We start from the raw sequence: 19,159 nt of genomic DNA on the forward strand, positions 1-19,159 counted from the left end.
TTCCTCCATGCGTCTCGGTTCTCGGCGAATTTAATATGTTTCACACATTATAGACTACATAATACATACTTTGAAACAACAGGTCAGCATAAAATTCACAAATAATTAATTCACAAAACAATAGTCCCAACAAATATAATATATCGCAGAACATAATGAAACGAGCGAAAAACTCCGACATTATATTACCATTGCTCCGCGTTTAGACTACCACCATATAAATATAGCTGACCTACTTAGATAAATTGTTTGTTTACGTTTTGATGATAGAGATCGCAGCTGACAGTTCGTCATATAAGTAAGTGGTATTTATTTGTAATTACTTAATTTACAAACATTGCTCCTAATGTGGTACTAGCTAGTTACAGACATGTACATAATCCTAATCACAATTTGTGTTGTGCGTAATTATTTCAGTTTGATTTGTTTTATATTCAACATGTAAAATGTAATGGAACTCAAGGGGCGTACGTGATATATTTCACAACGCGTTGTGTTATATGGACATTGAATGTATCGATGAATCTATACGAATACTTGTCCGGATTCGGACATACAAAGTTTGACCAACGTCGGAGTTAGTCCAAATAATTAGACGTAATCTACCTCATATGTATACGAGTACGTCGGAGTATGATATCGAAAGCTGATCATAGGCTAACAACCACTACAGTATTGTAGACTAAAATAATATGATCTTCAATTATTATATAATTCGGGAAATGTCACAATGAACGGTACTATTTTGTTCCAGAACTTTCCCAATTTTAATAGATTGTATAGATGTTTTGTCAGTGATTTAAGATTTATTCACAACATTTCTTGGAGGCCAATGGCCCATGTAGACACATTTAGCACACGCAAAATGATAACATCATTAATAAACTTAGGCCTTTAAACCTTTATACGTTAGTATGGCATGTACTGAAATTATGAGTAAGCGCGGTTGATAAACATAATAAATACACACATAAATAATATCAATCCCTAACAACAACAGCAGTTTGTAAAAAATTCACATACACAATGCATATGACGAGTTTTATCAGTGTAAAGGGGAGCGTTTTACCAAATTATATAAAATAGCTCTCAACTCAAGTGTATTTGTAATTGGAACTACTTGCCTTCTCTTGCAATCCAAGATATTCTAAATTTGTTGAACTTGCGATTTACAATAGTATTATACAGAGAGCATTGGATTTATTAATGTTATTTCTAGTTTATTTCCTAAAGTCTGCATCTTGTCCGCAGAGTCTTCATATACAGTCTTATTTGATGCAATATTGAGAGAGCAAATTTCCCGAAATGGGTGCCTCGCAACCGTCGACGCCTGAGCCCCGAAAGTTCAAGCTGGGCACACAGGAAGTGACTTTTCCTAGCGATTACCTCCAGCCTCTACAGGACAGCAACCACTTGATTGGGGACAGAGACGCCATCTGGAGAGAAATAAAAGAGAAAGGGTATCTACACGATTACAAACTGGATAATTAGTTCACGTATATATACTTGGGGACTTTTCTAACGCATCACTTTTCAAACTTGAATATCTCACTTATGAGTGAAGATATTGATTTATAATTTTACATATGATCATTTGACTACATTCTATGCAAGCTCACAATAAAATCATTCATCCGTGACGATTAGACACATTAACACGTGGGGTGGGTGTGGTTCCATATTTTTGCACGTGGAAATGGATGAAACGCGATATAGTTCTAGTTTTAATTCAATTTATTTTAGGTGGGTTTTTACACAAGGAAAACATAAAATTAACTTACAATACAATATAGCTCGTATGAATATTCAGCAGCGCAATCGCGCACTTTTCATTTTGCAGGCTACCTTCCCCACTTGCTAAAGCGTCCGATCGTCATGGATGAATAATTTCATCGCTAGCTTGCACATAATGTTGTCAAATGATCACAAGTGCAATTATAAATACAAATACACATGTATTTACCTATTACTGAGATATATAAGTTTTTAATGTGTTGCGTTAGAAAAGCCACCAAGTGTAGTGAAACAGGATGTACATGTTATTCCAAATTTAATTTCAATTTCATCATTCTAGGTGAGTTTACACAAGAAAAACATAACATTAATTAAAGAAAAACAATATGGCTCGTATGAATATTTAGGAGCGCAGCGGCTCAATCGGCATGTTGCTAGCCGGTCAGTTATTAAGACGTGTAAGTTTATGCGTTTTACTTTTCACATTGTTATTATTGTACGAGTTTGCGAATTTGACTTTTGAAATTACGTTTTTAATTTGTTAAGTTTGATATTTTGTTGTTTTTCAATTTCAATTAATTTTCAGCAATTATCAGATACAGTATGTGTTTAATTATTCTTGGTCCAAATGTCAACACAATCCGTTCAAAAATAAGAGAGCTATATTGATATGATTAAGTGATGCGTTAGAGAAGTCTCCAAGTAGTGACTTATTATTATATTCAGAATCATTTTTATGTCTCAACGATGAATCAATGCGCGACTTAAAAAAGGTAATATAATTGTTAAGGTTAATTGCAAAAATAACTATAATACACTCTAATAATTGACATGATTATTGATAGCTATATTCTAAGATAAGACACGCGAGAAGTCTTAAGGGGTCTTTTCACAGATTTTGGCATGTTTTGAAGTTTGTCATAAAATGCTTTATATTGATAAATGTAAACATTAGATACAAAAAGCTCCAGTAAAAATTAAATAATAAAATAAAAAAAATTAAAAAAGGTAACCCCCAGCAGGGCTCGAACCACTGACCCCTGGAGTCATGGAGTAAAAGTAGTACCCACTTAGCCCACTCGGCCATTCTTCCGGATACAATGCCTAATGTATTTTATACTTTATATAAGCAATCATCGTAGTTTCACAGGATATAACGACAACAACAGAACTCTCCATATTATTAATTCGTTTCGCGTTGCAACGCTTTATAATTTTCGGGGTTTTTAATCGTCACAAGATGCATATAATGGTTATTTTAGAGCATGGTTAATGTTCAGTATTTCTGTTTCCTCACAAATATCATAACTAATACGAAAATTTGCGAATCTGAAACAACTTTTTTCAATTTTGTCAATTTACCCAAACGTGAAAAGGTCCCCTTTAATAGGCACATTTTCAAAGTTACGTCAATTTTGGTGTGCTGTGTTGGAAACTGGAGTACCCGGAGAAAATCGCATCTGAGCGGTATGGCGACCGCCAACCTGGCTGAAAATGCATGGGGCATGGAGATTTAACCTGGGTCGCATAAGTGAGAAGCGGGTGTACCAACCACCGCGCTTGCAGGATTGCCCCGAATAATAAATAAATAGTCCGGGACTGGAAAATATTCCCTTTTTTTAAATAGAAATATGCTGTCAAGCAGTGATTGGTTTGATATAATTCGAGCAGAATTTTAGCCCGTTTGTTTATTTTCTGGTTCAAAAACGTCTGTTGCTATTTAGCCGATAAACACGTACTTGGAAATAGAAACGTATTTCCGAAGTAAAGGTTTTTCAGTTGGAAAGAAAACTTGTCGTCTTGAAATGGGAATTGAATGTATGTTCTGTGATTTTAAAGTCTCAACTTAATTTTGATTGACCAATAATTGACCACGATTTGTTGTTGTACAGGTTTTTCTTTCTGCTCTCATATAAATATAAACCCAAAATGAACATTCTTTATGCTCGTTTCAAGTACATGGAATTCCCCATGATTCCAACTAAATGTTAGATTATTTTACATTATATTGCATATGCGTTTGTATTTCGTGTGATATGAAGAAAATCATGGCAGAAAATATTTCATACATCAGCTATGTGTTCATCCGGGGCCTTCACGACCGCGAAGAGGTGCTCGCCGGCAGATTGCACGTGCTCCAGTACATCCTATCGCAGGGAGAGGGCAAGCTTGATTTGCAGAAAAACTGGGAGCGGGGTGTGCTCGATTTACGATGCGGGGGAGGCTGCCTTCCGTTTATGGAGGTTTATTGCAATAGAGCGCGGAAGTTGATTTCATTGGTGACCATCTTTCTATGGTTCATTTTTGTACGAAACTAAGCCTGAACCGCTCAAAAGTGCCTTAAGAGGTACGGACGAATGGTTCCTTCAATGAATAATCAAATCGTACTTTTAAATTTTTATTCAATAAAATAAATTAAACCAAAAAAACCCATAGAAATAATTACCCAGAAAGAATCAACTTTCGAACTCTGTGCGATGCACGGATTCCCACATTCCCGTACACATTGCAGTTATTTACTTATCCGAGGGATGCATGATCGGCAAGAAGTGTTAGACGCCCGACTGTATGTATTAGACCGGATACGAAAATCGGGCGACCGGAAGTTCGATAGCAGCCGCCCCTGGCAGGAGGGAGTGTTGGACGCCCGCTGTGGCGACGGCTGTGTCCCCAACTGGCAGGTACGGCGTCTCTCGACACTTCCGGTCCCGACGGGCGGTCGGCGTAAACGTATTTCTATAAATTGTTGTACCGGAAGGTTGTACCGGATGTTGGGATTGAGCATGCTAGCGTTATCACTTACCCAAATGTACTAACATCTATACTTCGTCCTGCTTTAGAAGTCTTTGTAATTCCCATATTTATTTGTACTAACATTGATACCACATCCTGTTGAAAGGTTTAAGGAAGTTCTTATTCATCGTAAATACCGCGTATTGTTATAAATTGCTACCAGAATCACTGTTTCCTTGCATTTACAATTTTTAGCATACACATAACAAGACCAATTAATCTTTATAATGTTCTTATTAAATATGGGTGTTTGGTGGTCGCTCATATTATATATAAGGTGATTGAACGCGTTATGTTTCAGGGCAAGAATGACGTCACACATTCAGAGCCAATCATCAAGGTTCTTGAAGGCCCTCGTCGTAAGTACCGAATATACATTAAAATGATGCACATTTCAAAGTCAGTATGCTTACTTACAAACAGTAATAAACACTGCTATTGGGCTAAAAAATAGTCCCACTATATCAATGATGCAATATTTAATTTCTAATTGAATGTTTGGCTTTAATTAAGACGACGTGCATGATTAATGCTGCAGCTTTTTTAACATAAATGAACATATACATTTTCATTACACTGACATGTACGGTATACTAACTTTGAATACATGTTTATAAATGCAAAGAAATTACGGTGAAGAATTACCTTTTTTGCGAATTAGTGTTGCATAGTATGCCCGTCAACTAAACAACAACAATAGTACACAGACATTTTTTTGCATCATGCGAGTCTATAGCATGACCCTACATTGACACTTGATGACGCAACTTTGTCATCTTTATTTTAAAACATTCTACATGGCCACCTCAATAGCCGCCAACAATCGAAAATACATTTCTTAAATTATCATGCATACCATCACGATTCTGAAGTTTTATATTTAGTTTGGTGTTACACATATATAACCAAACATGTTATTGATGTATTAAAACAAAATATTAGATGGTCGACAACCTGGCCCCAAATCAGAATAGTTTGATTATTTGTTTGATCATTTTAGTGTACAATTATATCTAAAAACTTTTAGATACTTATTAAACAATTTGGTTAAACTATCAGAGAAGAAGCGTACCGTGCAAGATCCACATTCCTCTTGTCAAGGTCAGCGTTTCAGACGAAAGGTCAACGGTCAAAATAAAGGATATCAAACAAAGCTTTAACTTAACATTACATTTCATGATTTTATATACACGTATTTGTTTAAATATAATTTTTTCCGACATAAATTTAATCAAAACTAGTACGCATAACAGGTTTTGCATAAAATAAGTCTATAACATGACCTTACATATATTCTCATTGACGCAACATTGAGAATCTTCTAGATGAAATAATCTAGATTAATGGTCGATTTTCAAATTTCAGCGGCCATCTTGGATTAAATAAAACGCTCAAATATATCATGACAAAATTACATCACGTGGTTTCAAATAAGGGATCTGTGAGGGGACCATTTTATGCAACAACAAAAATGATTTTTCGCGTACTAGTTTTGGGCAATATTTGGCATACCGACTTTGAGTTGCTTTGTTGTTTTCAGCTTTCAAATTCTTTGAAGACCTTTTCGGAGAGAAACCTCGGACATTTGATTATAAATGGCTAAGGTAGGTTATAACTATACCCCCACTCTCCTTCGAAGGAGCAGATATATTGCTTTGCACGTGTCCTTCAGTCGGTCGGTATGTAGGTCAGTCCGTAGACCATTTCTTTTTGTGCGATATCTCTAGAACGCTTAGACCTACCGTAATCTCGATTGGGAGTTAAAGATGACGCCTAACGACTTAGAAGTCAACAGGTCAAAGGTCTCAGGGGCTTATATCATGACAAAAAACGTAAATACCCTTAATATCTCCCTTAAAGGGGCCTTTTCACAGTTTTTGGCATATTTTGAAGTTTGTCATTAAATGCTTTATATTGATAAATGTAAACATTGGATCTTAAAAGCTCCAGTAAAAAATCAAGAATAAAATTAAAACAAGGTAAAAAAAGTAGCCGGTACCAGGGCTCGAACCAGTGACCCCCGGAGTCGAAACAGTGACCCCCGGAGTCTTGGAGTTAGTCTTAATGTAAAAACGCATTAGCCCTCTCGGCTATCCCGCCGTGAATACACAGAATAAGTATTTTATACCTTATATAAGCAATCTTCGTAGTTTCGTAAATTTAAACGACAACAACAGAACTCTCCAAATTATTCAATCGTTTCGCGTTGCAACGCTTTATAATATTTTAGGTTTTCAAATCGTCAAAAGATACATATAATGGCTATATTGGACTACGGTAAATGTTCGGTAATACTGTACCTCACAAATATCATAACTAAAACGAAAATTTGCGAATCTGAAACAACTTTTTTCAATTTTGTCAATTTACCAAACCGTGAAAAGATCCCTTTAAGAAACTTATAAAACTGACTTGTTATTGGGATAGGGACTGTCAACCATGACGACGAAGAAAAGAAAAGTTGTAAAATACCGTATTTTTTCCAATTATTAGTGTATATTGATTAAAATATCACGACTGGTATATGACATTAGATCTACTTAAAAAAAGTTCGTATTTTCAGTATATTTGGTAATAAAATTTCGCGATGTGAAATCGAAGTACATCGCGAAAATAGGTGACATAACGATATACACATTATAACTAACGCAAGTAGATTTATCATTTTATATATAAGATATATACAATTCGCTACGCATGCACAATTTGCATTTCTGGGTTTACCACGTGACGATGATGATCAATCTACTGGCGTTATTTATAGTTAACTGGTAGTTACCTGGTAGACATTCCCAGTAAAATTTATTACCAAATATACTGAAAATATGAAAACTTTTTTCAAGTAATGTAATATACCAGTCGTGATATTTTAATCAATATAAACTAATTATTCTATATCCAATAAATTCATCCAATGGGCATTCTTCATAAGTACCACGTGACCGTCCAATATATTCCGGTATTGGATCCAAAAAGTCTGTATTTTTTCCATATTGGACAGTTGAGCATTGTGTCACACCGGTCTTTACTGACCTGTGTGAATGCGCGCTAAGCATTGTGGGAAACGGACTTTTTTCCATCATGGCGTTGGTAAACATAATAAACACGGAAGTGAAAAATGGTAATTAATTATTATCAAAAACAGGCCCCATCAAACCGGGCCAGCTGTAATATATAGTTGGATGCAGTTTGTGCTTCAAAAGGAGCCACTTTTCATGTCAGTCTATTGTTTGTAAGAATCACTAAACACGTAACTTAGACTAACAAAACATGTTGTATCTTCGAAATAGTAAATAAATCTAAATCATAAATAAATATTTATAATTAAATACCTGCTGAAATTTGAGAACGTAAACGCTTTAAAATAAACGCTGTGAACAGTACAAGGAATCTTACACGTAGGCCTATTGTGTGAGAGGATTAGTCAGGGATAAAATAAAATGGAGTTCGAAGGATCTAACATTTTGAGGAAGACGTCATGGTATCTTGGACATTTGGCACTTTCATATATTTATTTAGTAGATACTGAAAATGCTGAATGTGCTAATTGCAACATCAAAGACAAGCAGGTGAGATTTTTACAGCTTTATTTTTCTTGACATAATATTGTATTTTTTCCATTTAATTTATATGCCAGTGTTTTTTTTCACCATTTTGGGAATGGTTTCCGGTCATTTCCCCCCCAAGACGTTTCCCCCCAAAGACGTTTCCTCCCCAGACGTTCCCCCCCCCCCCCATTTTAGTTTTAGTGCAGATGTTCCCCCCCCCCCCCAATAAATTTATAGTTGTTCGGTTGAAGTATAATCTTTGTTTATTATCAAAATTATTATTTTGTTTATGAAGTCTTTAATTAAGTTTTAATATCTATGAAGCAGCTTGTATGGTTTTTTGGTTTTAGAATTGTTTTTTGGAGGGTTTAACTGTGTAATGATTGCATGTAAATCATTAGTAAGTGCATGTTGGTGTACTAGTGGAATACATGGAATATCCTCAAAATCTTACTGAGTATCTTATACATGTTGCTCAACACAAATGCAACCAAGAGTAATGTGTAATCAAGACCCGTTTTGAATACACAATTAACACCTTATTTCAGTTTGAGTGAACCTGGGCAGGGTTGTGTTAATGTAGTGTTTGTTGTTTTTTTTATCAAATTAAATATGGTCAATGGGTGAATTGAATTACAGAAAAATGGTAAAATCAAATTTAAATTAATTTTGAAACTGTTTTCCTTGAAACAGTTAAATATGATAAATAAATACTTACTTTGTAACTGTCAACATTTTTTTCATGCATTCATATGTTTATTATCAAATTATTGGACGTCGCTGATATTTTATTTTTTACTAATAACTCATTTAGACTAATTAAAACAGAATTGAACTTTCCTTGCACATTATTTCATTATAAATAATTTAATTTATTTGCAAATGTAATCAAAACTTATTGATATAAGAAACACAAAACACAATTACCCGTTTTTATTAAATGAATTTGTGGAATTTAAGGAAAAATTAATAACTTTATGAATTAAAACAGTGATAAACTATATAAAAATGTTTTTGTATGATAATGTACTTATCTCATCTTATGAATGACTATCCCCCTTCAAAGATGTCATCTAATCTCATCAATGCTGATTAATGGGCCTGTATATTGCACCATAAGTACCCCTTCATACAATAGCTGTTATCTTGTTATATACACTTGCTAATCCAATTAATGCTTGTATATTGCACCATAAGTGCCTGATATATTGTCCAATGGTAGGTGTGTGTTGTTACTTAATATTAGTGAAAACATAACTTTCCTATTATTTGCCTGGTTTTGAAAATATTTTCATCGTTGAGTTTCCTTTAATTTTTAAAGAATATTTTTGAGAGGTAACACCTGAGAACTACAAATCAATGTAAAATGTTCATACTAGCTGTATTGTGACATTATAATTTAAATGTTACATAACAATTTTATTTACTTGTCTCAAAATAAATATCCCAATATGATATTTATTTAGTCAAAATAATTTGTGTTTCAGTTAAAACTTGGATATAGTTATTATTCTTCATTAAAAATCACAACTATTCCACTTTAAATGACCATCAAAGAACATCAGAGCTGTGTTTTTACTCAATTTTTCAAGGATCTCAATAAATGAAAAAAAATTCAGGTACTTAAAAAAAACAATTCTAATTAGATCTATTTAATTGGTAAAATTTGTTTGAGGCTTCCCTAAAAACAACAATAATAAATCATTTTACTGATCTATTGATATATCTATTTGATAGGCAGAATGACAAACAGAACTAGGGTCATAAATCTGGCCCCTAAGCCTTAATTGGTAATAATATGCATGCAGTGTTATGTCTCTGAAAGTGACAATGAAGTAAATCTGCCCTTAGGCTATTTCATTTCACTCACACAAAAGGAGATAACTTGCTATTAATTTAATAGTTACTTCTAACTTGTCTCCTTTCTGTATTAAGAGGGTTTTCATATTTTAAAGTTCAATTGGTCTTCAAATGAATAAGCAATCAAAGGTCTTGATTTTGCCAACAAATAATGTTTACCAATTGTGGGTCTACTCTACTTTCTTTTAATAATTATTTCTAATTATGTTTTTTTTAATTTTGATATCAATGGAAATTCAAATATTTTTTTCACTATTTTGTTTAAAAAGTACTTAAAGAAATCCAGGCAAGAATACATGACAAGTAAGGGTTGTGTCAAGAAGGTGCCATTTAAGGCCCTATTATCAGTTTTGGATGCCCTAACCTGTATAGGTGAGAAGACTGGGGACAGTGGGGCATGAGGAACAACTAATACACAGTAATTGACAGGTTCGTGTTGAATCAAGCACAGAATTTTCTGAGCATTCATGATTCATTAGAATTGAAAAAAAAAATCAATCAACCAGAAAAATCCAGTTGACCAACTTTGACTTATTTGCATGAACAGGTATAAAATAGTGGGTATTAATAGCTTAAGACATTATTGGCAACATGTCTGTTTAGTTTATATTATCTATATTGTTAATTAAGCATGGAATATTAATCAAAATTGGGGGTAAAGTTCAATCGACCAGTATTGACCAGTAATGACAAATTTGGGAGTATTGACCGGGGCGGTTTTAACCGGTAAAAACCGCCGGTTAAAACCGGGGGCGGTCGATTGGTGCCAACCATGGGTGTACTAAAGGAATACTAGAGGAATACATGGGATATTCTCAAAATCTTACACATGTTGTTTTTAATATAATTAAATAGGATCAATTGATGAATTAATTCAGTTTGTGTAAACTTGGGCTGGGTCGTGGAACTATAGTTATTTGTTGTTATACAATTAAATAGGGTACTATGTAACTGTCAAAAAAAACATATGCATTCACACGCATATAATCCAATTATTGGATGTCACTGATATTTTCAATTTTACTAGTAGCTAATTAAGATTAATTAAAACAGAATTGGACTTTCCTTGCAAAGTATTTCATTATTAATAATATAATACTATAATTAGCTAATTTAATCAAAACATATTGATATTTTAATAATTTAACTCAATGATATTAATAATATTTAAATTTTCCCCAAAAAACTAGGGCAGGAAGATAGGAAGGATTTTTTTTGGAAAATCAACAGTGTTGTCAGTGTAAAATATTTGTAAAGCTTCTTCTGAGTTTGAACTTCAGTTTTACATTTTATGACCTGCAACATATTCTATGCTACTTTATTTCACTATGGTAAGTCATTAAAGTGTTATTTATTTTTCAACTATATAATGTGCTAATCTCATATAATGAATTACTACCCCATTTAAAAATGACACCTAATCTAAATTCATTAATACAATAGTTATAATTGTTTTATTGTAACATACTATTCCACTAAAAATGACCATCATAGAACATCAATGCTGTGCTTTTACTAAATTTTTCAATGATTTCAATTATTTAAAGAAAGAAATCTATCAGGCACTTATAAAAAAATATATAATAAGGGTGTCAAAATTTAACAAACTGAACAAGTCAATTTGAACTTCTCTTGCAATGCAAATGGAGCCACTCGAAATATCAAATTGTTCCCATACTAGTCGGCAATATAGCTATGACATTGTGTCTTTTCAAAACATGCATAAGACACACCTTCTGAAACTTTTTAAGCGGTTTTGAAAACGCTATTTCATTGCAAACTTTCGTCAATAAAGGATACATGTTGTTATACAACCGAAAGTGAAAGTTTTGTTTAAAAAAAATGAATAAAGAGCGAAATTGTTGAAAACTAACGAAAATTATAATTGATACTAACATAAGACCGTAAGACTGAACAAAATAATACTTTACTTATAAATTATAACATGAATGTTTACTTATAAAGCAAATTCTTCATTCATCCGCGGACTTCTTTGTGTCGTAGTCATAAATGCCTCCAAATGGAGGTGCGTGATGCGTCTAAGTATAGAGGTGACAATAACGTAGTGACGTCACCATCTATGTTTAGAATGGACAGTTGAGTACAAGTGCACTAAGCGATTGTTTTATAACGATAAAAGCCGTTACCGAGAAAAAGTATCCGAATGTACAATATTCGATTCACACAGGCGATATTTTGATTGTATTTCTTAAATAAATAAATTGGATAAATGTTAGAAATTAAAAACAAATGCAACAGCAAGTGATATTGTTATTGTTTGAAATTGAAAAACAAATGCAACAGCAAAACAAAAACTCTATTTTATTAACCTCAATGACAGCTTTAATCCAATGCTTATAGCAACACAGTTCAATGATATGCCCTTCCATTTTCTGTTCTTCCATCCCTTTATCGAAATGTATTTAAATCCACACTTTCTTTGATAGCGTTTGTATCCCATGGGCCATGCTAACCATTCTGACCCAAAACACGATTTACGAATTCGTAATCCTGTCGGAGCGAGTTGTTTTATTCCTATCGAATTTAACAATTATGCATTACAAACACACACTCCGAAATACGTTTTGGATTCGTTCGATGATTTAAAAAAATATTATGATTAATTTACTGTTAAACACAAACACGTCCATAGTGATTAGTGTTGTCCCTAAAATGCAGAAAGTCTTGCTTATACTCGTATGTTTCGTCAGAGAAATGACGTCACACGAGATACGTCATAAATTGCGTAATCAGGTGAATGAAAATAAAAATACGGAAAGCTGGTTTTGTAATATATTTTAAAGAAGAAACAAAAGAGCGTTAGAAAGGGATATAGAATAAAAAGATTATTAGACGTTTAAACTGTACAATACGTGATATATTTGGACTCGCACACAGTTTGAAGTCATATTGGACTCGCCTAACGGCTCGTCCAATATGACTTAAACTGTGTGCTCGTCCGAATATATCTCCGTATTGTACAGTGAAACGTCTAATAACCTATAATAATTGTAAAAAAATATGGTATTTTACAACTTTTCTTTTCTTCGTCGTCTTGGTTGACAGTCCCTTTAAGTGATATCATAAATCCTTCATCAATTAGATTAAATATATGTTTAATATGCATTTCATCATATATTACAATTATTTGGGAAAAAAACTCGAGAAATGCGTTCTGATAAATAGTTAACAAATTATGACGTTAATTGTATGTCTCTTCACATGGCGTTTCGTTTTTATGCCCGATTTGCGCGACATTACACTGACGCCTGACAGTTGACGAGAAAATATTAACACACTGCCAACTTGCACGTGCGTTTGCTTGTATCCGACACTGGACAGTTACCTGTTCCATTTACTTCTTACGCCAGTTATGAGAGACTTTTATGATAATTTAGTTTGATCGTCGAATGCATATGTGTTGTGCGAGGGAGTGAGATTCCACTTTTTTTTTAACAAAAACGAAATACTGCCTCTAGTATATATGACCTATTTGATATACCGGTACGTTGTGCGGATTAGCTTTAGATTTTTTTTTTGAATGGCGGGAGTCATAAACAATTTCTGCTTAAGCCTTAAACATTATTACTGCATGTTGTTGCTGTTGATTCTGCTGGAATGATTAGGAAGGATACGAAGATGGTCATGATGATAATCAATGGTGATAATGATGATGCCGAAACTCGCCTTAATTGCCTACTGTAGTTGTAGCCAGCATAAAAAAATTTCCCCTAAATCTGATTATGGTCCAGACATGTTTGTTTTCCCACGTGTTGCCCCAATATACATACTCGAGGGCCAGAGACCTAAGGTCGCTAACCTTAGACCTAAGGTCCCTAGAGCTGGACTGTTCCTAGCAGCTTTTTGAGGTTACCATCACAATTTAAGAACACGTGATGTCTAGAGTGTTCACAATATTACACTATTGACATATAAGGAAATCAACGGACAAAAATCATAGGAACAAATGTTCTCAGTAAGTTTGATGATGATTTGAAAAAAGCTGCACATAGAGTGTTTTCAAGCGTTTTTGTTATTTAATTAGACTGTGAGTAAGTTTTTAATCCCACTTGACCCAGTTCCGAACTCAGCCGCCGAGATATCATTGGAACAATCGTTCTGTCCAAGTGTTATGAAGATAAACGGCGATTGACGGACAAAAGGAGATCACACAAGCTCACGATGAACATGTTGTGCTCAGGTAAGTTTACAGAAACCACGAGTTTCCCATCAAAATGAGAGCTAAGGGTCGCATCCAAAGGCGGTGAAAAGAGTCATGAAGCTGACGATATTGACGACGACGACGATGATGATGATTAAAAATGACGAATTACAAATTGCTATAAGTCAATATTCGACGCTGTTCTGTGCGCATGATCATTATATGAGCCTGGGAAAACTTGGGTGAATGCATGCATAATCTCAGATAAGCATGTTCAGTCCACACAGGCTGATCAAGGATGGCACGTTCCGCTTTTACGGTATTTTTGTTTGTAGGGGGTGTGCAGACAAAAAGTATCGTTCCTGATTTGCCTCTACGGACTGCACAGGCTAATGGAATGACACATAACGCACGTGCATTAAGCCCGGTTTTCCCATAAAGCGGTTCATATGAGGTTACTCGTATATAACTCAAAAGCATTTCCTTACAGGGCGGTCCACAGACAAGCCTTCACGGGCGCGCACGTGGATAACGTATACATGGCGCGTGGCACCAAGAATCTGCTCACTATGTGGACACCTTTTGGTGACGTTGACCCGGAAATAGGCTGTCTGGCCGTCTGTGAAGGCTCTAACCGACTTCCGGGGTACGTCAGTGGACATTAATATATAATCCTATTAACACTGCTGTTCTGAGGAATTCAAATTCCATGGTATTAATTAAGCTGTGTTTTGAACATGCTGAAAATTGGCGGTTGCGCGCGCAGTATAACGACGCCATGTGTCGTTTCTAACGTTAGTGGCGCTTTCCATCTATGTGTACTGTTTTAACATCAGCGAACAGTTGTTGTCGCGTAATTCGGTGACTAATTTGAGCTCCCGTATCTTGCATATACATTTTGGATTTTATATAAATATGTTCCTTCTATATACACCACCAATTTTAGTACATGAAACAACAAAACAGAGTTTCAATCGTCTGTGCCAACAGCGAACTTACGTTACTCGGATCTTAATTCTGATTGTAACGGAACTAATTAAAAACAATTCAGTGTTTTTGTTTGGTCTATGAGTTGAAACTTTAGAAATATAATGTTGCAAACACTTTTATTCTAATTTTTTAATTATTTCCAAAAAACGTACCTCTATATATCCTAATTTTAGTCGCAACGATGCGAATTTTCCCAATCCAGAAGGCAAGTTCCCAAAATGGTAAAGGAAAACACTGCAACTTGTGCCAAGTTACCCAGTGTTTCCAATGCTGACGCGACAAGCATATGATTATTATATGCATATTTGTGCATGTATGTTTAGTGCTTTGTCTGTTTACATACACTCGTCTAATGGTGTGATCTTTCATTTCAGGTTCGAAAAGTTTCACCAAACCTATTCCGAAATCGACGTGGAAGCAATTAATCTCAATGGTAAATCTCAACGACCATTATACGTTATTATTCTTTATCTGTCATTTACCTTTCATACAAAGTTGTCATTAGCGTATAAGCTCGACTTTTTAACATTAATAGATAGATTTCATTAAACTTACAACATTTATTCCTCATAATGAAATAACCTCATAGGCAAAGAATTTGTAAAAATTAAGGGCATTTGTATACTTTCCATACATACAGTATAGGCCGGTCAGATATTGGGTAATTTATTTAGCTCCATGGATTTTATTCACGAGTGAAATGTTTATTCGCCATATTGAAGTGTATTGCAAGCGGTTTGACGCATAATCACAAGAAACTAGGTTTTTCATTTTGAGAACCTAGGCTCTCGCTTGAAGATTGCACATGGCTTTCAGAACACAAGTTTTTATTCCATATCCTAGGTTTTCACCAGAACCCAAGTTATCATAAAATGTGCATCAAACGGCGATATTCTTATTTGAAAACCAAGGTTTTGGTTCTTATGAAAAAAACTAGTTTCTTGTGATTATGCGTCGAACTGCTTGCCATAGAAGTGACCCAATAGAGCAAGTTTGTTAACTTAAGTTTGAAAGGCCTTTTTGCACAATTAACTTCAGTAAATAACACTAAAACTGGTACTGTCTTGCCTGAAATACTCTCGCATGCAAGTAAAGAGGGCAGTTTAGTTTAAAAACCCGGTAAATTATTGTTCTTCCGCACATCACTTTGCCCTATTGAGATCTACCTACATATTTTATTCACAGGTGATACCTCTTGTAGTTTGTTGATACCTCATCTAGTTTTCAAAATATCCAGACAATACTTTAGCATAACAACTAACAATAGGCAATAACTCTAAAAAATATGGATGGAGCATGAATGGTTTTTGTTCACTGCATTCACCCATATGGAGATATTAATTCTCTATAGGTTTTCAAGTTGATACCTTCTATAGTTGTCAAAATATGCTTCGAACATGCTTTACAGTGTTATACAAAGGGCAATAACTCTAAGAATATGGATGCAAGAGGTTCATATCATGCGTGTGCCCCACAGCGAGACCGATCTACCTATTAATTCAAGTACATGAACGCAAGAAATAAATATATGCACCAGACAAGACATCTGGCGTCCTGACGGCACAAAGGACACGAAAACCGAAAGATACTTACTTTAAAACTTTTTCGTGTGGAGATAATTTATTAACCCATCTATGCCTTGCGTCTAGAAAAAAGGCATTGGTAAACAGTATAGACCCAAATGAGAAGCCGTATGATGCGGCGTCTCATTAGGGTCTGCGCTGTTTGCTTTAAGGAATTTCTGTAAGAAATATTCTAAATATAGAAATAATATACTAGACATCCCTAATTTTGGAAATAAATTGATCCAATTTAGGATGGGATAGTTCACTAGGCATAAATGGGTTAAATTTGCTTTTCAGGGTCTGGTTGGTTCACCACGGACCCTTTCGAGATTACGCAGTTCGGAGGTCAGTGGAAAACCGCGGAGTTCAAGGCGGGAGATGCACTAATCTTCGGAATGAAGTAAGGGAGATAACTCTTGTGTAGAGTGCTTTTGTGCTTTGCATAGTTATCGCTAACAAATGAATACACGCATAAATGAGCAGAAATTTCTTACGGTTCGTTTTGGCCAACTCTCATGTTTCACTACCCTGTAATGTCCAAGTTAAGTATAATAGATTTCAAGCATTACAATATGTTGGTGCATCTGCAAAAAAGCCGTTTCTTAGAATACATAAAAAAAATTCTCCTAATTACCTCTGCAGTCCTGGCATGGGTAAATTGTAGTAATTTACAAGGCACATTTGTGTTTACAGCACTGTCCACATGTCTACAGCAAACTTGACGGACCTGGTTAGAATAAGTTGTGATACACGGTAAGATATTCTAGTTTTATTGTGATATATACATGTAAGACTAGTAAAATCAAGGGCAATAATAACACTTTTGTATTGGGCAAGTGTTTTTTTTCACAATAAGTTGAAAAACGTAAATTATTCTATTGATTCACTGAAGTTTAAAAAAATGGAAGTACTGATTGCATGGAATTACTCTGAATGCAACATACCGGTATGTGAGAAACCTTAAAATATCGGTCTCAGCATCGCAACTAGGTCAGTGAGCTCAACTTGTAGGACTCTGGTCGACAATATAAAGCTACTCTTGTTTGAGCAATTGTACCTGCAAATTTCACTGCATATAAAAAGAAGCACTGCATTTGTGTCTCATTTGATGTTGTCAGGATATCGCAGTGATTTGTATAGCTGCTTCCCACCTAGGTGACCCAGGTTCTACCCCCATTCCTCAGGCATGGAAGGAGCTCATAACCCTCGAAATACACACGCGCATCAATAAGAGCACTTGTGACCTGTCACCTCTCTTAGGATAAAATTAGCAACTAAATAAAAAGAAAACAAGATTCAGGATGCACACATCTACAAAGTATTAGGTCCCACCTCTACATACTGTCATTGGGTATTAACACTGATTCAAATTGATCATGGCTTAAGCCTCGTTCTGCGAAAGCTGGGCTTAATGCATGTACAGAAAGTGTTGTCCCTCTGCAGTCTGCAAAGGCTAATCAGGGACCACACTTTCTGACTACAAAGGAATATTATTCAAAAGAGACTTCCTATAAACGAACAATTCCATTAAAGTGGAAAGTGTTCTTTCTGATAAGCTTAACCCTTTGCATGCTGGGTAATTTGTCATCTGCTAAAATGTCGTCTGCTGAATTTCTAAAATTAGCATTTTCTTTGATTTTTTTCAAAGAATACTATCAGAATAGCAAACAGTTTGGATCCTGATGAGACGCCACGTTCTGTGGCGTCTCATCTGGATCCAAACTGTTTGGAAAGGCCTTCAAAATTCGGTTCCAGCACTGTAAGTGTTTAATCTGGGATGACATTATGCAAATGCATAAAGCGGAGATTTTCTAGAATGAGGCTAATTTATTTTGCCACTCTTCAGATGGCAGCCTGCCAATGAGCCGGCGGATCCAAGATACGTGGGGGACTTCCAGAAGCCCGCGCAACAGTTTGGTCTCTATGCCGACGCCGAAAAGATGAAGCCTTCGGCTGTAACCATGGAGGAGTTGAAGGCACGCTGGGGGTTTCAGTAACCATGGAAATGGATCTTTATGAGCATAAATGTGAAGATAGAGAGATTTGGTGCTAATGTTAATGTTTTTATAAATATGTCAGACTATTTGAGTTACGCAATATTATGCATTTTTAATTTTATATGCGGTTTGGATATTCTATTCTTATCATTCTGTTAGGTAAGGTTAACTATGTCTGGTTTTGTTTGCTTTCACATTCCTGAGCATTCGGAATGTACATGTAATCAGGTAAGAATAAAGCTTGTCCATATATCAAATTCTTACAGAGAGGAGTTTTAAGTGTTGATTTTGAACTAGTCACTGCTGCTTTCAGCGTATAACAATCATTTAATCAGGATCATTATGAACAAAGCAGCCTTCATGCAGGCATAAAACGCCACTCTGTTGATAAGGAATTTATATGAAGATCCAAAGTGTGTTATTTAATAAATCACTCTTCTGCAATTTGATTTTTATCAATGTAATTGCTATTTTTGTTAATGTACATAAACTATTTAAATGAACTATCAC

At 34.9% G+C, this 19,159-nt stretch overlaps 1 protein-coding gene across 2 annotated transcripts; it reads left to right on the plus strand.

Annotated features, from left to right (window-relative positions):
- Positions 1-178: 178 nt before the first annotated feature.
- On the plus strand, positions 179-19,158 carry LOC127852830 (uncharacterized). Of its 2 annotated transcripts, none has more exons than XM_052386822.1 (10): positions 179-298; positions 1,252-1,460; positions 3,809-3,977; positions 4,829-4,886; positions 6,068-6,131; positions 14,588-14,743; positions 15,462-15,520; positions 16,950-17,052; positions 17,346-17,405; positions 18,499-19,158. In XM_052386822.1, exons 2-10 carry the CDS (start codon positions 1,306-1,308, stop codon positions 18,647-18,649), a joined length of 975 nt encoding a protein of 324 aa, XP_052242782.1. In that variant the 5' UTR covers positions 179-298; positions 1,252-1,305; the 3' UTR covers positions 18,650-19,158. The 2 variants fall into 2 exon arrangements, with proteins under 2 accessions (XP_052242782.1, XP_052242783.1); XM_052386823.1 differs by lacking the exon at positions 3,809-3,977 and adding an exon at positions 4,247-4,415.
- The last annotated feature ends 1 nt before the right edge of the window (position 19,159 follows it).

This window comes from Dreissena polymorpha, chromosome 12 (assembly GCF_020536995.1).
Source record: "Dreissena polymorpha isolate Duluth1 chromosome 12, UMN_Dpol_1.0, whole genome shotgun sequence".
Lineage (NCBI taxonomy): Eukaryota > Metazoa > Mollusca > Bivalvia > Myida > Dreissenidae > Dreissena > Dreissena polymorpha.